This window comes from Perognathus longimembris, chromosome 11, assembly GCF_023159225.1.
Source record: "Perognathus longimembris pacificus isolate PPM17 chromosome 11, ASM2315922v1, whole genome shotgun sequence".
In the NCBI taxonomy this organism is placed as follows: Eukaryota; Metazoa; Chordata; class Mammalia; order Rodentia; family Heteromyidae; genus Perognathus; species Perognathus longimembris.
Window position 1 is genome coordinate 26,092,934 of NC_063171.1, and position 19,886 is coordinate 26,112,819.

The 19,886-nt window shown below is 46.1% G+C and overlaps 1 protein-coding gene across 3 annotated transcripts in view; it reads right to left on the reverse strand.

The window, feature by feature from the left end:
* Positions 1-19,886, reverse strand: part of Tnn (tenascin N) — a 90,475-nt gene that overhangs the window by 56,974 nt on the left and 13,615 nt on the right. For 2 of the 3 annotated variants that reach the window (XM_048358103.1, XM_048358102.1), the window contains exons 1-4: positions 12,897-12,974; positions 4,432-4,863; positions 2,380-2,754; positions 1,606-1,869 (exon numbers count right to left, since the gene is read on the reverse strand). In XM_048358103.1, coding sequence (XP_048214060.1) covers positions 1,606-1,869; positions 2,380-2,754; positions 4,432-4,828 — 1,036 coding nt within the window. In that variant the 5' untranslated portion in view covers positions 4,829-4,863; positions 12,897-12,974. Of the gene's footprint in view, positions 1-1,605; positions 1,870-2,379; positions 2,755-4,431; positions 4,864-12,896; positions 12,975-19,886 lie in introns of those variants that run through there. The other variant, XM_048358101.1, reaches the window with a different exon arrangement.

Below are 19,886 nucleotides of genomic sequence, written 5' to 3' on the forward strand. Positions count from 1 at the left end.
GGGGCTGGAACGTGCTGACAAAGGCAATCACAAATGGTGCCCTCAGCTGCCAGCTCTCTTAGGAGCCTTTTCAACACTGACCTAACCCTAGCCCACCATATTCTCACCACTGAAAAGACATGAAGCCTTATGTTTCTGCAGGGACAACCATAATTCCATATCCGACACATCTGGATCCACCAGCCTCTTCCTCAAGGAGTATAGGGCAAAAGGGAGTCAATGTGGAGTGTTTTGGGTTGGTTTTCTTTAAGCATGTACCTGGCACATGATAGGTACTCAACAAAAAAATTGAATCAGTAAAGGAATGAATCAACTCTTCTTGATGTCTTGGATGAGAGACCTAGAAAATCTTCACACCCTTGAAGATTTAAGTAGCCTTAAGAGTTTTCATGCTGGGAATATGGCCTAGTGGCAAGAATGCTCGCCTCGTATACATGAAGCCCTGAGTTTGAGTCCTCAGCACCACATATATAGAAAAAGCCGGAAGTGGTGCTGTGGCTCAAGTGGCAGAGTGCTAGCCTTGAGCAAAAAGAAGCTAGGGACAGTGCTCAGGTCCTGAGTCCAAGGCCTAGGACTGGCCAAAAAAAAAAAGAGTTTTCATGAGGAAATAAGGATTTTCTAAATTGTATTAGCCACCAAGCAGCTATGAGATCTAGGAGCAAGGTCCTAAAAGGAGGTAAAAGTTGTTCAGGCTGATCTTGAACTCTTAAACTTCCTGCCTTAATCTCCCAAGTGTTAAGACTACAGAGGTATGTAATCATGGCTCAAATTTGTTTGTTTGCTTGCTTGTTTTTGCAGCTAAAGGCCTTCAGAACAATGTACAAAGAACTGATAAAATGGCTGAGTCACTTTGACTCATTCTTTTTATTTATTTTTGCTCATGGGCCTTATGTTCGCTCACAGCTGGCACCCAGCATTTTATTTTTTTCTGATTAACTAATTTTCAGCATAGAGCTAGCTTTGAACTTTGATCTTCAAAGTCTGTCTCCTGAATAACCAACCAGGATTCTCATAATACTAAATTTGCCTACCCAAAGGTCTTGGCACCTACCTTTAAATGCAAATAAATAAATGATTATTTTTTAACATAGGATAGCTAACCCCAAATCGGGCAAGCTCAGGAATATGGCCACCTCTATGTCTTCACCAACCACTTTTTCCTTAAACGTTCTTCACTTATCCCATCTGGATCCTCTCTCCCCTGCTGAGAAGCATCTAATTGATACAGATGGCTCTGTTGCTTCCCACTCATCCTGACTTGAATTTGCTGAACAGCAGCAAAGCAGAGACTCCCTAAAGGGATAGGAATACAGGCATACTCTTTGCTTGTGTGTGAGAGAGAGCACAGAGCAATCAAAGGGACCCAGAAGGCCTCCCTGAATCTCAATCCAGCTGCCATCCAACCTTGGTTTGGAGGACCCAATCTGCAGGGAGCAAGGAGAGGGGAGGGACAACTGGGACCCTCTCCAGAACCTAGGACCCCTGCAGCTCTGGTTTTCAAACCCCAATTTGGGGCAACAGTCTGAGCTATAGAAGGGTATTTGGGGAGAGGCATTTAAAACAGGGCCTCTCCTGCAGCCCCTGGGGCACCTGGCTGCTGCTTACCAGTGGTGGCCAGCAGGTGCTGAGGGCTGCTGGTTATGTCTTTCTTCACGTTGCGCAGGGTGATGATGTACTTAGTCCCAGGCATCAAGCCAGGGATCTCATAGCTGTGCTGCTCCTTGGGCACTTGGATCTGCTTGGTAGAGGGCTCCTTCCCCAGGGGATAGTAGCTGAGCAGGTAGTGGTCCACATCACTGGTGGGCTCCCAGCTCACCAGCAGGGAGTGCTCTGTGCTCTTGAGCAGCTGCAGGCCCTGAGGTGGCACCACTGTGTGCAGAAGAGAACAAGGGTGGAAAGGACAAGGAAGGAGGGGGGAACTCCTAGCCTTTGAGCATTCCCCTGCACCCACTTAGCCCCAGGGTGGTAGGCCTGGAGGAGGAAGACTTAGGTAGGGACCATTCTGGACACCCTCCCCAGAGGAAGTTATTTATTATCTGGTCAGGAGTTAATACCCCACCATCCTACACACACACACACACACACACACACAGCCATTAGGTCCCCAGTAAAACCAACCATTTTCCAACTTCAGGCACCCACACCAGCAGCATCAACATCATTAGGAAATTCATTGCAAATGCAAACTCTCCGGCCAGCCTCCCTGGAGACGTGCTTTAAGGAGGCTTCCAGGGAATAATTCTGCTAGGCTACAGGTGGAGAGGCCCCACAGAGGATCATGTGTCCTTTGGGTGGTTGGCCCCTGCCCTGGAAACTCTGGGTGGAAGGAAGGTGTCCCTTCCCTCCCAACTCCCCCATGCATCCCCTCAGCCCCCGCACCCTGGGAGCAGTCGAGGCCCGTGAAGCCCGGCTGGCAGTAGCACTCGCCGGTGTCGCAGAAGCCGTGGCCGCTGCAGTCTGCGGGGCAGCGCAGCTCACTGCAGTCCTCCGACGTGAAGTCCTCGTGGCACTGGCACACGCCCTGCACGCACACGCCGTGTCCGCTGCAGTCCTGGGGGCAGGCGGGGTAGGCGCAGTCGGCCCCCACGTAGGGCTCGTCGCACACGCAGCGCCCGTCCACGCAGCGCCCGTGGCCGCTGCACGCCGCCGGGCACGTGGGCAGCTCGCAGTCGGCGCCCTCCCAGCCCGGCTCACAGTGGCAGCTGCAGCTCTCCGGGAAGAAGGTGCCGTGGCCACTGCAGTGGCGGCCCAGATCTGGGAGGGAGCAAGCAATAGCAATGGGAAGCAGGAATGTCTCAAGGACTCTTATCTCCAATTAACCAACCCAAACACTGGAAGGGGAGCTGTGTGGCTCAGGTGCTAAAGCACCAGTCTTGGGAGGGGGTGGTGAGCTAAGGGAGAGCCTCTGGTTTTTGTTTTCTTTGTGCAGTCCTACCGCTTGAACTCAGAGCCTGGGCCCTGTCCCTGAGCTTTTTTGCTCAAGGTAAGCCATCTTCCACTTGAGCCACCCTTCCACCTCTGGCTTTTTGCTGGTTAGCTAGAGATAAGAGTCTCAGGGACTTTTCTGCCCCTGGCTGGCTTCCAGCTGTGATTCTCAGAGCTCAGCCTCTGAGCAGGTAGGGTTATAGGAAGATTGGTGATTCCTAAGGTGTTTTGGATGATGAGTAAGGGAGACCTGGTGTCTCCCTTTCCCGCTGAACCAAAGCCTCTGGGAGATCTAATGTTTCTCCTTTCTCTGTCTAAAAAGCTGCACTGAACCCCTTTCCTTTCCCAGGTGAATTCCCTAGCTTCCTTCCTGAAGGTGGTGGCAATTATCTAATGCTTTTCCATGAAGGGCCTTAAATGCTTTCTAGGAGACCTGATCGGAGAGGGCTCCTGGGAGAAGCCTGTGAGATCCAGGCAGGCAGGAGCTTGTCTTTTCCTACTGGAAGGGCTGGACCTAGAAAGATCCTGTCCTTGAAGCCTGGAGAAGTGGACCTGCAGACATTAAGGCCTACGTAGCTAAGGCATAGGGGTGGGACAAGGGATTTAACCAGGCTCGGTCCTCACCCTATAGAGCAAGAGGCAGCTGAAGGGTAGCCACTCACTAAATACCCTCTTCAGTCTTTTCTGCTTCTCAGAATACCCTCTTTCCTTCCTAGGGACATTTCTAAAGCTGGGAAACATCATAGGGAAGTTCTAGTAGGTTTATTCATGGCAGTGTCACTGGTACCTGGTTCAGTATCTGGCATTTAGAAGGGGCTCAACGATAGCAATTCTTTCAGACAGAAATATCTGTGCCATTTGGTTAGGCTGGATATTTTATGTTTTTAAAAGACAAAATAACCGGAGATCTGACCTCCAGAGGCTGAGTCTCTGCCTATCAAGCATAAAGCCCAAAGTTCAAACCCCAGTACTGAAAAGAAAAGGGGCCGGGGGGAGGGGGACAGAAGAAACTTCACTGTGTGTAAAGTCAAATAATCAAATTGTGATCCTTTATTGCTAATGAAAGCATAATTTCTTGAATGTAAACTGTATACCAAGAGTCTAATAACACCATCTCTAGTCCTCAGAACTATACTGGCTGATAGAACTGCTTCCCTTAGACAAATGAGGCACCTTAAGGAATTTGCCCAAAGTCAGATGTGGCCCGCTTTTCCCTCCATATTCTACCAACTCCCCTTGAGTAGAGAGAATCTCCAAGAAAGTGAGCCCCCCAGGAATTTTCCCAGCCAACAGTATTAGCCATTAAGGAGTTTCTGGCTTCCTAGATGTCCTTGAAACCCAATAATCAAGTCACAGGAATGTGCCACCCAGGTACAGAAAACCCAGAGTGAGAGGGTGGCTGTGGGGTGTCGTACCTGTGTCATAGTGTTTATAAGGCTGGTGGACCTGACACATAATAGAGACTCAAGATGTATTTGCTGCATAAATACCGACTAGTAAACTCACCAGCAGCTCCTTGGCAGCAGCGCTGAGCACACTGCTCCTTCATTTCTGCCATCTCTTCCTCCAGCTTCTTTACCCGGGCTAGGAGGTCCTGGACACTGTCTGCCAAGTCACAGTCTTTCTGAGGTGTCTGAAGGCGAATGTTGTGCCTGAAGATGAAGTTCTGCTCTTCCCCAGCCTCCCCCATGGCCATGAGTGAAGTCCCATCATCACTGAGGGACTGCGGGTCGGCCTCCACCTGGATCAGGGCAGACTTGGGAACGTCGATCTTGTAAGTGTGGCTGACAGTGACCTGCTGGTCCTTGTTGCTGCAGCCCTGAGGCTCTGGGGTGGCTGGGGCAGAGGCCACCAGCAGCACAGAGCCAAGCAGGAGCCCCAGAGGGAGGCTCTGGAGACCCATCCTTGGAGAGATAGGGAGCAGACACTCCAAGAGGCCTAGATCCAAAGGGGAAAGACACAAAAGAAAACCATGAGACTTGTGGAGGGAGATCGGCATTTCTGTCAGACTCTAACTAGCCACTGGAAGCTTAAAAAAGGAGCAGAAAGAGTTCATCCTTTATTTCCTGAGGGCCCAAGCTCTGGAGGCAATGCCCTGACACTGTCTATGCTTATACTGTTTACACTACTACCCCTCCCCTCCTCATCTCTTCCCTCACTTGTTTTTTAGGTCCAAGATCAGAACTGGAAGTTGGTACCTGATGCTTTAGCTCATTAGCTAGCACTCTACCAACTGAGCCACACCTCCAACCCCCATTCTTCTTAATTTTGTAGGATATACATGTAGCAGCCCTATTGTGCTGACAGCCTACTGTCCAGGCTTCGATTTCTCCCTCTCTCTAGTCTTTACAGAAGCCCTAATATTCTCTCCCTTCATAATACCAATGATTATTGATGTCAATAACAATGGATTTCCCCTAGAGTGCTTGCTATGAGATAGGCACTGTTCTCTCAGTACGTCACATTTACTAATTTATACAATGCTGCATATGAGCCTGGGGAATACAAGACTTCCTAATAAAAATAACTATTCACCATTCACTTATTCTTTACTGCCCCTCTACCATCTCACCCCAGCTGGAAAACCCCTCTTCCTGCTAAGTAAGCATTTAGCAAGAACTAGTCCCTCCCTCTCTTCATTACACCATAAGCTTCTTAGGGACAGGACCCAAGGTGGATTCATCTGGGGGCGGTCTAGAGGCAGGAAAGCAGAGTCACTGGCTGAGGGTTGCTGTCACTATCCTCAGACCCATGTCTATAAAGGTGGCCCAATTGCTCCCCGCAACCCAGGCCAGGGAGGCAGTGAAATGTTGTTGCTCAGCCACCAGAGGGCAGCATTTTCACCATTGCATCATTCCCAGCCCATATCCCTAGTTTACCCTGCCCCTTGCTGATCATTGATAATGAGCCCCCTAATTAAAATTGCAGGAACAGAAAGAAAAATAATAATAATAAACCAAAAATAATGTAATAATATTAAATAGTAAATGTTAGAGGTTGAATTGCTAGGACGTGCCAGGCATTGGTCAGGTGCATATGTCCTCATAACCACTGGCCAGCACTGCTATGCGAAGCCAGAGTTGCTCTCCTCAATGGGGAAGGAAACTTGGTCTTGACAGGCAAAGCCTCTTAGCAGGTGTTGCCTTACCAGTAAGTGGCAGAGTCAGAATTCCAACCCAGATCCATATGATCACAGTCTTATGTTTGGTATTCCTTAATAGGACCTCCGAATACAAATCTAAAGGAATTTAAAGATGAGGAATGTCCCTAAGCCATTTCCTCATCTGCACATTAACTATACACTGCACCCAAGGGTTGTGCCACCATCCAGAACTAAACAGAAAGGCACCTTTTTATTTTATTGAGACATAATATTTATGCAGCAGTATAATATAATGCATGCATATCAGGTGTGTAATGATCAAAGTATAAGCACTTCTATCTCCTCAAAGCTTAACAATTTTTGTGCAGGGAATTTCCTAGTCTTCTTTATAGTTACTGTGTGTTAGAGAGAGAGCGGAGAGAGAGAAAGAGAGAGACAGAGAGAGACAGAGACAAAGAGAGACAGAGACAGAGTCATGTGTTCATATTACTCCTTGGCTCTTCCAGTTAACCACAACATAGATTTTTGATAGGAATGAGGATCAGTAGCTTTTCTGAGTGCTTACTACCTTGCAGACTTTAACATCCCATGCTACAAGTGGATTGGAAGGGCTAGGGGACATTTCTTACTGTCTAGGAATTTGAACAGCAGATAATCAGTGCCCACACCCTTTACAGACAGCTGCACTAGTGCAAGTTTTAAGTACTAGGAGGTGGCACATAGAGACCAGAGTCGACTCTGGTCAGGAGGAATTTGAGACAGGTTCGTGGAGGACACCTCAGTGAGAGAGTCATAATCATGGAGTTTAGCAAGACCAGATCAGTGACGCAGGCAACGTTCCTTAGAGTCCCCCAAGAGAGCCAGGTGGGAGCTACAGTGCAACTGAACAGTTTAGCAGGGCTGCCCTGCCCCATGGCAACTACAAGAAGGAAGAACTCCCAAAGGGGCACTGGACTAGCATTAGCAGCATCTGCCATTACCAGGGCATCCTGCATCCAGAGAATGGCAGTACAACATTCCTCACTAAGCAACCACGCCCTTTTTCTCCTATCCTAACCCTCCACCCCTGGAGGGCAACCTGGAAGGGTTGGAGGCATGGGAGAGGAAAACGTAGCCTGCTTGTGTTTGTAGGCGGATGCCAGACTCAGCCTGAATGGATGTAGCTTCTATAGAGGGGACTGAGCATCTGATAGGGCAAAGAATGATTCCAGAACCAATCCAAGCAAAACACTTCGGGGTCTCTGTTTGGGACTTTTGTGAGAAGGGAGGGGGAGTGGGGAGGCCAGTAGAATGAATTGAAAAGGTAATGCTAGTTCACAATTGCTATTTTAGTTTTTTCTGTTTTGTTTTTTTTTGCCAGTCCTGGGCCTTGGACTCAGGGTCTGAGCACTGTCCCTGGCTTCTTTTTGCTCAAGGCTAGTACTCTGCTTTTTGAGCCACAGCACCACTTCTGACCTTTTCTATGTATGTGGTGCTGAGGAATCGAACCTAGGGCTTCATGTATACAAGGCAAGCTCTCTTGCCACTAGGCCATATTCCCAGCTCCCACAATTGCTATCTTAAAGAATGCTGCCCAAGGAAAAGACAACCATACACCAAAATTTTTATTTGCTATTTAAGCTGGGAGCAGAGAGGCAGAGACCCAGAGAGCCTTGTGCTGCTGATTACGCAACTAATGAGTATAAGACCTCAGAAACAAACCCAGGTGTCCAGTCCCCAGCCTGGAGCCCTTGACTCTTGCGCAACCTCAATCTCTAAAAGCACAGTAGCATGAGAATTTCCACTGTTCAACATCCCCTTCCCCGGAAGCCACGGAGCCAGGAAAGCGCGATTTCTCTGCCTGTTCCCACCGGGGCTCACTCTCAGCCCATGGCTCATTATTCCTGAGACCACTCAGGAGCAGTGAGTAATCTAAATGGAGTGCAGATGTTTTTTGAAGAAGTTCTTGAACACATGCAAAAAATAAAAAATAAAAATTTAAAAAGCCAGGGAGTCTTGCCATAAACCACAGCAAGGCTGCCCAGAGCCCCGACTCCCAGTGTTTGGTTTTGAAGCCTGGGGACTGAGAAACCCCAGAAGCTCTTGCAGGAGCCCTCCTGTCGCCTGGTCTGCTGAAAAGTAACAAGATGTCCTGGCTAATTACAGCCCCTCACATTCCACATGATGAGCTCAGCTTTTCCTGGGCAGTGAGTGTGATTACTCGAAAGAAGATGGGATGGGGAATCCTCCATCTAAGACTTGTCAAGTGTAAAAGCAAGCAAGAGAAGCTCCTGGCTCTCTCTCCCACACGTGGCCAGGGAAAGGCCTGGCCATGTTGCGTAGCAGCATTGAGAAGCGATGACTTCACCCGCTGTTTCCTATGCACCACCGCACACCGCAGGCAGCTCCCCGGGGAAGGGGGAGGACTGGAAAGACACCACATTTCACCATGTCACATTTCATACATTTCTCCACGAAGGAATCACTTCCCGTGGAAAGTAGGGGAGATGCTGTAAGGATTCAAAGATCAATCATTCCCATACAGGAAAGGTGCATGCAAGAAAGCACCAGAAACCAGATGTCCCAGGAATCGTGTCTTTAGTTCTAAGTGAAGGAGGGGTAGTAGATGACAGGGATGAGAATGGGCAGAATAGGCAGCAACAAATGAAGGCTTTTTGATTGACAGTGTCTCTGGCTTCAGAGACACCTTGATGTTTCAGAGCTCCAAATTTGTGCTCCATTTCCTCTTGGTAGCTCTATCTATCCCTGTGGCTTTAATTCCCAGTCAAATGTTAACAGCTCCCAAATCTACCTGAATATCCCTAGGTGACAATGGCTGTATCAGTCCCTCATATCTTCAGCTTAATAGCCCAGCATAGCATGGAATTCCCACATTTGTGAATTAAATAATATCAGCTACTAGATTGTGTGTGTTTGCTAGATGATAGATATGTCACCAAATTTTTATATCAACATTAGTCTTACTGAATCTTCAAAATGTTGAAAGCCAATGGATAGCATCTTTCTATTACAAGTGTTTAGAGAGACTAAGTTAATTTGACTAAGGCACACAGATAATAAGTAATAGTAGAGCTGGGATCACATAGCAAGACTGTCCACTCTCTAGATCTGGGTTCTTCATCTCTAAAATATGTGGGGAGGGAAAAAAGTCCCCCACCCATCACCAAAAACGTAGCACTTTCTGCCATATATCTTTTCAGAGAGAAGTTCTTCTGCCAATAAGGAAACTCAAGGACTACTTGGTAATCAGGAAAACATGAATGAATCAATAACTAAACCCTGGGTCTGCACTAACTGTGAGCAGAGTCAAGATGAACCTTGGAAAAATGAATCGTGTTTTGCCCTACAGGGAAGTTGCCCCTTCCCCTAAAAAGCTGGAGCACCCCCTTCCTGAGAGACAGTAGAATGCATCAAGACCCTCTGTGCCCTGAGGCAGAGGCCAGCCAGGCCTTAGTCGGGTAGAGGGGGGATTCTCCACCCCTAAGGCTGGATGACCAGTATGTCACCTCACTCTCTCCAAAAACAAGACACACCCTGAGTCAGAGGGGGAAAAATACCACTTCCATCAAAGACAGCAGTAGTAGCCAATTCCTAGCCACTGTTGCTGATCTATGTAGTTAAATTCAAGACTGTCTCTGTTCCCTCATTACCTCATCCCGCCTTTTCCATGAACCACAAGCAAATGAGAAAAACTGTATTATCATAGATTTCCAGTGGAGTCACTTAAGAAGATAGTCTGTCCCCAAATGATAGGGTGGGCATCGTTGAACCATGAAGGAAAATGTCATATATGTCACTGCCAAACTCCCTTCACACTCTCCATCCTGGTTCGTCCATGATCCATAACCAAGGCCCTGGGTGACTCGGGGCTTTGTGACTTGAGCGTTTGGCCCATGACAGTAAAGTGCTCAGGAAGCTGAGAAGGCTTTCTGAACTTGACCCATATTGGACTAGACACTGGAGGCACATCCTCCGCATCCCTTCCCCTTCATCTTGTCTCCTAGCTCAAGCCGCCCATTGCTCAAGTACGTACATTTTCTCCAGAGCACCTAACCTGCTGTAAAGGCATCCCACACAGGCTGCAGACAACAAGGTGTGCATGAGACCTATCCTTGGCTCTATAGGATAGGTTAACTAGGATCACATTTTGGGCATGGCTGTGTGTCCCACACTCATGGAGCAGTGAAGTCCATTTGGTGAGCACCCAGGAAGGGCATGTCACCTCCAGGCAGTATCCCTTGTGCTCAAGATTGCTTTCCACGGAGGCTGGGGGCAGGAAAGAGCAGCCTCTCATTTCAATGCTTTGTTTTGTTTTTCTCACCTGAATTTTAATTTGCCTTGCAAAGGCATGACCTCAAATGGGTGATAAGAATGGTCCCTCTCACCTCTCACTTCCTAGGCACTGATTATGTGCCAGGCCCTATAGGAAACAGCTTAAAAGCTCCCTCTGAACCTGAGCACTGGCCTCCTGTAATCCCAGCTTCACAAATGGGGTATGGCTCAAATGATAGAACTCCAACCTAGCAAGCTCATGGTCCTGAGTTCAAACCCTAATACTGCTTTGTGGATGTGGGGGGGCAGGAGGTGGAGAGAAAGCTCTGTCTGAACCATCAGGCAAAGATGTCTACTTACTCCTATAGAAATGAATTGCTTCCCCATAGAAAGACCTCCCTTTGACGTTCATTGACCAGGCTCGGGTACAATGAGAAGAAAAAACAGATACAGGGTTTAAATCCAGGAGCTTTCCTTTACCATGTCCAACCAAATATCCCATACCCAGAATGACCAAGCATTGCTTGATAGAAGATTTAACCCTTTGTCCTGCGGATGTGAGAGACATCTGATAGGGCAGCATCAGCTAAGTGGTAATAAGGAGACACGCCTAATGAAATCTTCCTATTTCCTTCCTTCATTTTAACATGAGATTGCCCACACATTCAAATAACTTCAAAGCTCCAGCGTTCCATAGAGGAGGAGAGGCATTGCTAATTGCCAAGGGTGTGCCCTGCTTCCCTCATATTTGCTGCGCACAGATTAAGACCACAGCTGGTTGGCATCTTGTGCCCCACTGCAGTAGAATGAGGCAAAGCCTTGTGTCCCCCAGGGACTACAGTCTGAACTCTCAGCACCATCAGCTCATGGTCTGGGGGCTCCAAATGCCAGGACACAATCTCAGCCACGAGCTAATCATGTCTGCCACCGAGGCCTATAAGAGCCAGGACTCTGGAATGAGTGATGGGTACAGAGAGTTTCCATGAGCCCCGGCACGATTTCCTCGGCATCTTCTCAAATAAACTCCATCTTCCCTGTGTTTCTAACCACAGCACAGCACTGGAATGGAAACCAAAAGCCACAAGATGACTTGGAATCATCTAGCCTGTTAATTCCTGCTTTGGCTGTTTGCTGCAGTCCGCAAACTTGGGGAGAGAGCTGGACTTCAAGTTGTGAGGGGATTTCCTACCCACCCCCATTTCTGGAGAAAAAAATTGACACCACTGTTCATACTCTCTATTGCTTCCCTGAATCCCTTCCCCCAGCACAGATGACCCTCACTTTGATTCAGCAAGTATACCCAGTGCCAAGGGCAAGCTGGAAGTGGAAGGATGGCTCAAAAGGCAGAGTGCAACTTTGAGTGAAAAAGCCAAGTAAAAGCACAAGGTCCTAAGGTCAAGTCCTATACCCACAGAAAGAAGAAACAAACAAGAAATCCTATTCTGTGTAGGCAAGCACATGCTATCTTGGGGCCACCTTGGCTCCTCCCAAGAACCCAGGGGCCTTGGACATTATGGTTTACCACCTGTGTCCAGATGTAGATAGCTTGTTACTTTTATATTCACACTATTCTTTCTTTAATGCTTGTGTAAGCAACTCAGGTTTAGTGTGTATCATTGAAATCCTGCTAGTCTCACTCAATCTTACCCCCTCCTTTCCGATGTCTCTCAACTGCAGAAATTAATAAATCAGAAGTCAGACTTCCAAAAATGAGTCTAACATATCCTTCCTGAGATGGTTTTCTTTGAGGCATGAAGGAGGGTAATTATATAGAAACTTGGGGAAAAGAAGTTGACGTCTAATTAAAATCTATACAATTAAATATCAAATAAACATTAAAGCCCTTCAAGTGACTTTATAAACATCATCTCCTAGTACACACAAAAATCCGAGCCAATCACAGGTTATTCATGCCTATAATCCTAGCTACTCAGGAGGGTAAGATCTGAGAATCATGGTTTGAAGCCAGCTCAGTAAGGAAAAGCCATGAGATCTTATCGTCAATTAACTACTAAAAAGCAGGAAGTGAGCTGTGGCTTAAGTGGTAGAGTGCTATCCTTGAGCAAAAAGAGGCTCAGGGAAAGCATCCATCCAGGTCCTGAGTTCAAGCCCCAAGACAAGCATAAAAAAGAAAAAACAATCCACACAAAAAAGTAAAATTATTACAGATTAATGATCACAACTAAAAGTTCTTTTTGAGATTTTTTTTTAATGCACGGATAAGGAATTTGAAAAAGAGAATAAGAAAAAGAGGCCTTTGATACGGTAAAGAAATAAAAAGGGGGGAAAAAGTTAAGAATGAGAAAGACACACTAGACTTAAAGAAAACACTTCTAGAACTGTACTGTTCCAGGCAGAAACCATTCCCCCACCCCACCCAGACTGCCCTGGACTGGGAGGGGAATGGCTACTCGTGGCCCACGGAGCACAGGGTATGATACTGATGGAGGTGCCGTTCCAAGGTCCCAGGAGATGGTACCTAGCTCATATTTACCCTGTTCTGCTTTGGCTTGGATTTTCAGGCTCAGGGCTGATCATCCTCAGCTAGTGCCTTCCTCCCTCTCACAGGTCAAGCCTCTGCACCTGGCACGCTTACCTGGGAGGCTGCTGGACACCACTGTCAACCCTCCTGCCTCCTTAGCCCGTCCTCAGTGATGCAGACCTCAGCGCTGGTCCGGCCCTCGTTCTCCTCTTTCCTTGGCTTCCCTCCTTGGGTTTAAATCCTGTGTAAGCTAGAGGAGGAGCCAGCCAATGGGGACTCCAGGATTTTCCTCCCTTCCCCGCAGGGACTCTGTCAGGGATGAGCAATTCATTCTCTTATTCTAACTAGGAAAGAAAGAAAAAAAATACATTACCTCTTTCATTTTTACCCTGGTTATGCAGCAGCTAAAAATACCACAGGCTGTTTCCACTTAAATGGATCCAGAATGAGTATATTTAAGAAGGGTGATTGTCTCCTGGCCAGAAGCTGAGTCTCAGGGTTTGAAAGTACATATAGTAAGTCTCTTTTTCCTGTACCAGGCGTTCTGGGACCTATAGCTTATTTATTGGGCGGGGGGGGGGTACCACTGGGGTTGTCTACTACTTTTTAAACAGGAAACCATTTTCAGCATAGAAAGAAATGAGCAGAGGCCCTCAGGGACAAACCTGCTCCAATCCCCACTCGCTCCCTCCATCATCTCACACCAGTGTGAGAGGCAGGGCTCTGAGCAGGAAGAGCAAACCTGGGGCATCAGGGCCTACTCTGACAACCCACCTTCCCAATGCCTGGCACCCACCAGCTGCCCAGGTAAGGAGAGCAGAGCCCCTTCAGGGCCAGCTTTTCTCTTTCACCATCAGAGGCTTTCTCCCTTTCTATGAACTCGAACTATTGCCATAGGTCCCAAGCTGACATGGATGGCTCCTTCCCTGCCATTGCTCTCCTGTCCTGCCAGAAACAGTTCCTGGCAGGCAGATCCACTAAATCCACTACAGAATGGCTTTCTCGGTCACCTGTGTAGCCAGTAAATGTTGTTGGAGGGGAAAAGGAAAAGGCTAAGGACAGGAGATCGTAGACTTAGCTTCATTAGTTCGTGTCTGTCATTTTTCTTGTTGCTGCTTTTCTTGTGCTGCTTTTGTTTTAAATTTTTTGTCTTGTTTGTGAGATAGCATCTCACTATGTGGCCCAGGCTAGCCTCTCTCAACACTATCTCACACCTGTAATCAGCAGGGTCACAGACCTCAGTGCTGGGCTGTCTCTTGCTCTCCACATTGTTTGGTTTAAATCCTGTCTAGGCCAGAAAAGGAAGCAACAGAGACTCTGGTATGTTCCTTCCTTCTTGGCACAGACTACATTAAGAATTGAGCAATTCATTCTTGTATTCTAAGGAGGAGAGAAAACATATACATTTTCCCAAGTATTTTTACTTGGATAACACTAAAAGCTAAAAATAGCTGTTTCCATTTAACTGACCCCAAACAAAGAAGCTTGCATGAAGACACAATAAACCTCAAATCCACCTTTCTAAGGATAGGGCTTGGGAGATACCTACTGTTGTGCCAAGTCGCAAGACCACCACCAAGAAGACCACCGAGACTCAGACATTCCGAAATGCAATAGCAAGGCAAAACTTTATTCAAGCGGGGCTGCGGCCTGGGCCTTGTCCTACCCACCAAGACAGTGGAGGTTAGGAGGCAGCCTCGAGCTGCAATTATACAGAGCTTATAAAGGCAAAAGACAAAGTTACAGCAATCAGGTGTTTAAGTAAGCAAGATTACGGGTACAAATCTGATTGGCTCAGGGTTCGAGGTATTCTAGGGGCGGTTAGAGTTAAGCATTCCCAGTCGTTAGAGTTCTCCACCGGCGGGGCCCTAATAAGCTTGTCCTGGGTTTGCTCACAGGGCCTGCTTATTTTCAGGTTCACGTGGTAAAGTGGGGTTCGCGTGGTAAAGTGGGGCCTGACTTCAAAGTCTGGCACTTCATTACGAGATAAACAATGGGTACGTATGAGGTGTGCTAAAGGTGTTTGGAGATAAGGAAAAGTGACCAAAATGGCTTAGCTGGGCACCAGTGGCTCACATGTGTAATCTTTGCTACTTAGGAGCAAGGGAAGGTTAAGAATGGGAAAATTAGCCAGGCGGCAATGGCTCACGCCTGCAATCCTAGCTACTCAGGAGGCTGAGATCTGAGGATCTCAAAGCCAGCCTGTTCAGGAAAGTCTGTGAGACTCTTATCTAGTCTTGAGCACCAATAGACTCAAGGACAGCACCCAAGTCCTGAGTTCAGTCTGAGACTGGAAAAAAAAAAAAAAGATAGAATGGGAAAATCGTGGTTTGAGGCCAGTCCAGACTGAAAAGCTCCAGAAACCCCTTCTCAATCCATAGCTGGGCACAGTAGCCCTCTGTTATTCCAAGCCCTTCCTCTGGGTTTCCATGTGCTTTAACATACCCCCATCATTCCTAGAACATGTTTATACTTTCTGGGATAGCAGGGTACTGCAGGATTACCTTGCATTTCTCTCCCAGTTCTAGAATTAGTCATTCATGAGAGTAGCTCTATTTCCTTTTATAGAACAATATTCATGTTTAGATTCAGGCCTAACATGGAAAAGGCATACAGCATTCTCCTGCCTCTCATTGGCCAGAATTTGGTCACATGTCCACAGATAGCTGCCAGAGAGAGGCTTATCTCTCAGTGGGTAGTATGGTGTCCAACTAAAGTTCAAGAAGGCAGGGCAGGGCAGGGCTAGGTGTGGAGTGCTAGCCTTGAGCTGAAAAATGAAGGGGCAGTGCCAAGGCCCTGTGTTCAAGCCTTGGCACCCCAAAGAAAAAGTGAATTACTTTTAAGAAGAATAAGAATGTCTAGCTGGGGGTGTAGCTTAGTAGCTTAGTAGTGAAGTGTTTGCCTAGCATGTACAAGTCCCTTGGTTGAATCCCCCACATGAGACAGAAAAAGGAGAGGAGAGAAAAAGAAAAAGCGACTGCTTAAATTTATATAAATTTCTCATACCTTTAAACTGAGTCTTCTGCCCACACAAATATTTTGTTTCTAATGAGGACTAGAAATAAGCCAAAGAAAAAGGGATGATGTCATATCTCAATCAACATCGCCCAGAAAGAAGGACATGTCCATAAGATGGAAGACACACCGAGTTCAGAGGACGAATTTAGAATTTAGACTAACCTGAACAAAAGACGTGAGCCCTCTCCCTGCTCAGGACAGAATTCATGAAATTTAGTAATGCAGGCGGAGGTGAGGTCCTGTGGATTTTTTGTAGATTATAAAATTAAGGTTTGAGTTAATGTTATTTAACTTCTAAGGAAGATGATCTCAGCTGGCCCTACATTAAGGGATTTCTCAAATCCCTCCTTTCGAGCCGTTCAGTGCTGGTCACTGTTAGATGTGTCCATGCGGAGCCTCCTTAACTTCTTAGAGAAGATGGACCTGTTTTCCTGTATTACCCTCACTACTTATGCAAAGAATATAGTAAGTTACCTGAAATTCAGTCATGACACCCCCCCCCCAAGATGAGGCAATATCCCATACTTGCCCAAGAATGAGGCAAATTCCCATACTTGATCCAAGCCATGATGGTAGGAACTGCCCCATCCACCTCCCCAACAGTCTTGCCCTTCTGATTGCCTATGAGAATCTCAATTTTATTTCAATATCTACTCATCTCCTGATCTTGAGCTTCCAGGAAATCAGAGCCCATTTTCTGCCCCAGAGATTGGTTTCCGACAGATGTAAGCCAACGAGGATAATCCAGTTGCCCTTGCCAGTAGCCAATTCTGGCAGAAGATGCAGTATATCTGGGGTCAAGAAGATGTAAAGGACAGGGTGCTAGCAGAGATCCAAGAAAAACTTCCTACACATGCATGTGCGCACACACACACAAACATCTGTACACACAAACACACGCACACTCATGTACACACACACAACACACACACACACAATTCAATAAAGGAATTAATGTTGTCCCATCTGCACAGGATGTCTGGAAATGTTGCAGACACCTTTAACTACCCAGAAAGAATGCTGGCCAAAGACCAAGAAAACACACTAAAGATGGCAGACCAGAAAATGGAAGGAATTTGAGTTTTTGATGATATTGAGAATCTGCTGGGTGAACTAGTCCTCAACTTTTCCAACTTCAGAACTTTTGACTCAGGATTTTATTTCTTAGAACTACAATCCTTTTAAGGGATTCAACTAAAACTGACTAATTTCTTGGTAGCAAATGTACTTATTGATGTGCTGCTAAGATTATAAAGATATGTAGGGGATTTCAGGAGGAAAGGGAGAGTCACAGCCAGTGACAGGCCATGGTTCAGGGACAGGGAATTCTAAGTACTAACTTGACAATTCTTTTAGTTTCATTGGGTTATCTTATTTTTCAAATGGCCTCAGAGAGGGTATGGACAGGTTTGGGAAAGATAGGGGAGCATCCTGGAAAGGGGTGACATAGATGCATTGTACTCATAGTCTGATCTGTTGAATTGAAGCCCCACTGTACAATTACTGACAATTTTTTAATGGCCCTAGACTCATCACAGCTTCTCCCCTCCAGTAGTAGCCAATACTTGATCTGAACTAACTTTTGTGGGGGTTTTTTTAAGCTAAGTGACCCTACGATTCTGAGCATGGGCTTCTCATGATCTTTCAGGTTCTGGCCTCCCCCTGTTAGAACACAGTGACTTCTAGAAGTTGAAAGCAAAAGGAGATCCAGGCCTGGCCATATCTTGGCTGACACCCCAAACATTTGTGGAAGCCCTGTGAGCTCTCCTAGCTCAGTCTCAAACAGGAAAACAGAGTCATGAACAATGACGTAGGATTTTTTTTCAGTCACTTCTTTTAGAAGCCATCTGCAATGCAACAATGGAAAATGGTTTAATGTGAAACGAATTTCAGCTCATCATTTTGTGCAATCATATTACCTCATTCTAGAATAACCCAGAAAAACATTGCTAGGTCAAATGATGGTGGTTATTATATCATCTTCTTTTATTTGAGACAAGTGTAGGTCTAACTGGAGTCATCTCTGCTTATGTTCGTCCTAAGAAATCATCCAAACCCAACAGACCAAAGGACTGGCTCTGAGGGAGCCCGAATTAACAGGGCCTAGTTCAAGCCTTGCTGGAGTGAGTCTCTGTTGGGGTTTGGTCTGTCTGATGTAATTGGAAGATACATCCCTAGTAGTTTTAATTAGGATGCAGCTGAACTTGAATACAAACCTGAACAGACCTCTCGCCTATCAAGGCCTTTTGGCTCACTTACTCCCTCTCTCTCACCCTCATAAACTATATTTATTCTTTGCTCATAGGAACATCCTTCCTCCTTGTCGCTCAGAAATCAGTTCCTAATGCAAGCCTCTTACAGTGCTCACAGGAAAGTGCCACCTATGACTTTAGATGTGCAATTGCCTGTAAAAATAAATAGAATATGCAATTCAGCAAAGGGGAAGGTTTATTACTCCCTTCAAGGCAATGAAAGCCCTGGATTCTTCTTCCATCAATATTGTCTCCTCATGGGTCAATATTTTTTGATATCCACCTCACTAGAAGCCAATATCTTCTTATTAATCTCTTTTGACAATAACAGTTGCTATGAGTGAATTACCCGGAGGGCCTGGGCTGAGAGAGCTGTGTCACAGCCAGCGGCCTGAGGCCCTTTGGAGGTTGACAGTTTTCCTTAGGATGCGCTTTGTGCATCATGCACCCAGAGGTTGTTATTTTATAAAGATCATTATTTTCATTATGATAGTCATTTGCTGCTAGAGACTAAGGAGAAATTTGTATTTTAAAATACATGTTATCAAGTATATTTTTAAATGCATGTATCCTACAATTCCCGCAACCAGGGCTAACCACTGAACTTTCCCCTAACAAATGAATAATTCATTACATAGAGAAATACACATACCTGTAAATAGATAGATAGATAGATAGATAGATAGATAGATAGATAGATAGATAGATAGATTAAACAATTAAGAGTGTGTGCTTTTTCCTTTTTTGTTTGCTTGTTTTTTTGGCTTTGTTTTTTTTTTTTTTCTCATTTTTGAGACAGGGCCTCACTCTTATTGCCCAGGCAAGCCTTGAACTCACAACTCTCCTACCTCAGCCTGTCAAGTGCTAGGTTTATAGAGCATGCTGGGCTTCTTTTTCCTTACATACATTCAAAGACATGTGTTGTTTTGCAGTTCTAAGGGCTGAACTCTGGGCTCTTGCACAGCACAGTGGTACGTACATCTAATATGTAAAGAAAAGATTGATTACAAAGAAAAAAACATGAAGGAGTATGGGACATAATGGAAATGTCTGTGTCTTGTAGATGTTATTATGGAACTTTATCCATTTGTCAAAACTCATCAAAGTATATTCTTTAAAGGAATCATTTGTGTGTGTGTGTATGCATGCACTGGTCCTGGGGCTGGGTGCTGTCTTTGAGCTTTTTCACTCAAGGCTAGTACTCTACCACATGAGCCACAGCTCCACTCTGGCTTTTTGGTGGTTAATTGGTGATAAGAGCCTTGTAGTCTTTCCTGCTGTGGCTGGCTTTTTGAACCATTATCCTCAGAACTCAGCCTTCTAAGTAGCTAGGATTATAGGCTTGAGCCACCAGCCCCTGGCAAGAATCTATCATTTTAATATATATATATACATTATACCTCAAATATTCTGAGTTAAGAAGAAATACAAGGATTTGTTAGAGGATTGCCACAAAACCTGACCCAGTGTTGCCCACACTTTGGTCTATTCTTTTTTATTTTTGGTAAGTGGTAGGATTTGAACTCGGGGCCTAGGTGCTATCTCTAAGCTATTTTGTTCAAGGCTAGTGCTCTACTGCTTTGAACCACAGCTGCACCTCTGGTTTTCTGATGGTTAATTGGAGATAAGAGTCTCATAGACTTTCCTTCCTGGCTGGCTTTGAATCACAATCCTCAAATCTCACCTTCCTGAGTAGCTATGATGGTCTACTCTTTTAAGTCTCTCAGTCATGGCAGCTTATAGAAATCACCTGGGAGATTTCAATAGAATAAGATAGTAATGTTGAGGGGAGGGGAAGCAGAGGCTCTGACCTAATTGGCTGCATTGGGCTCAG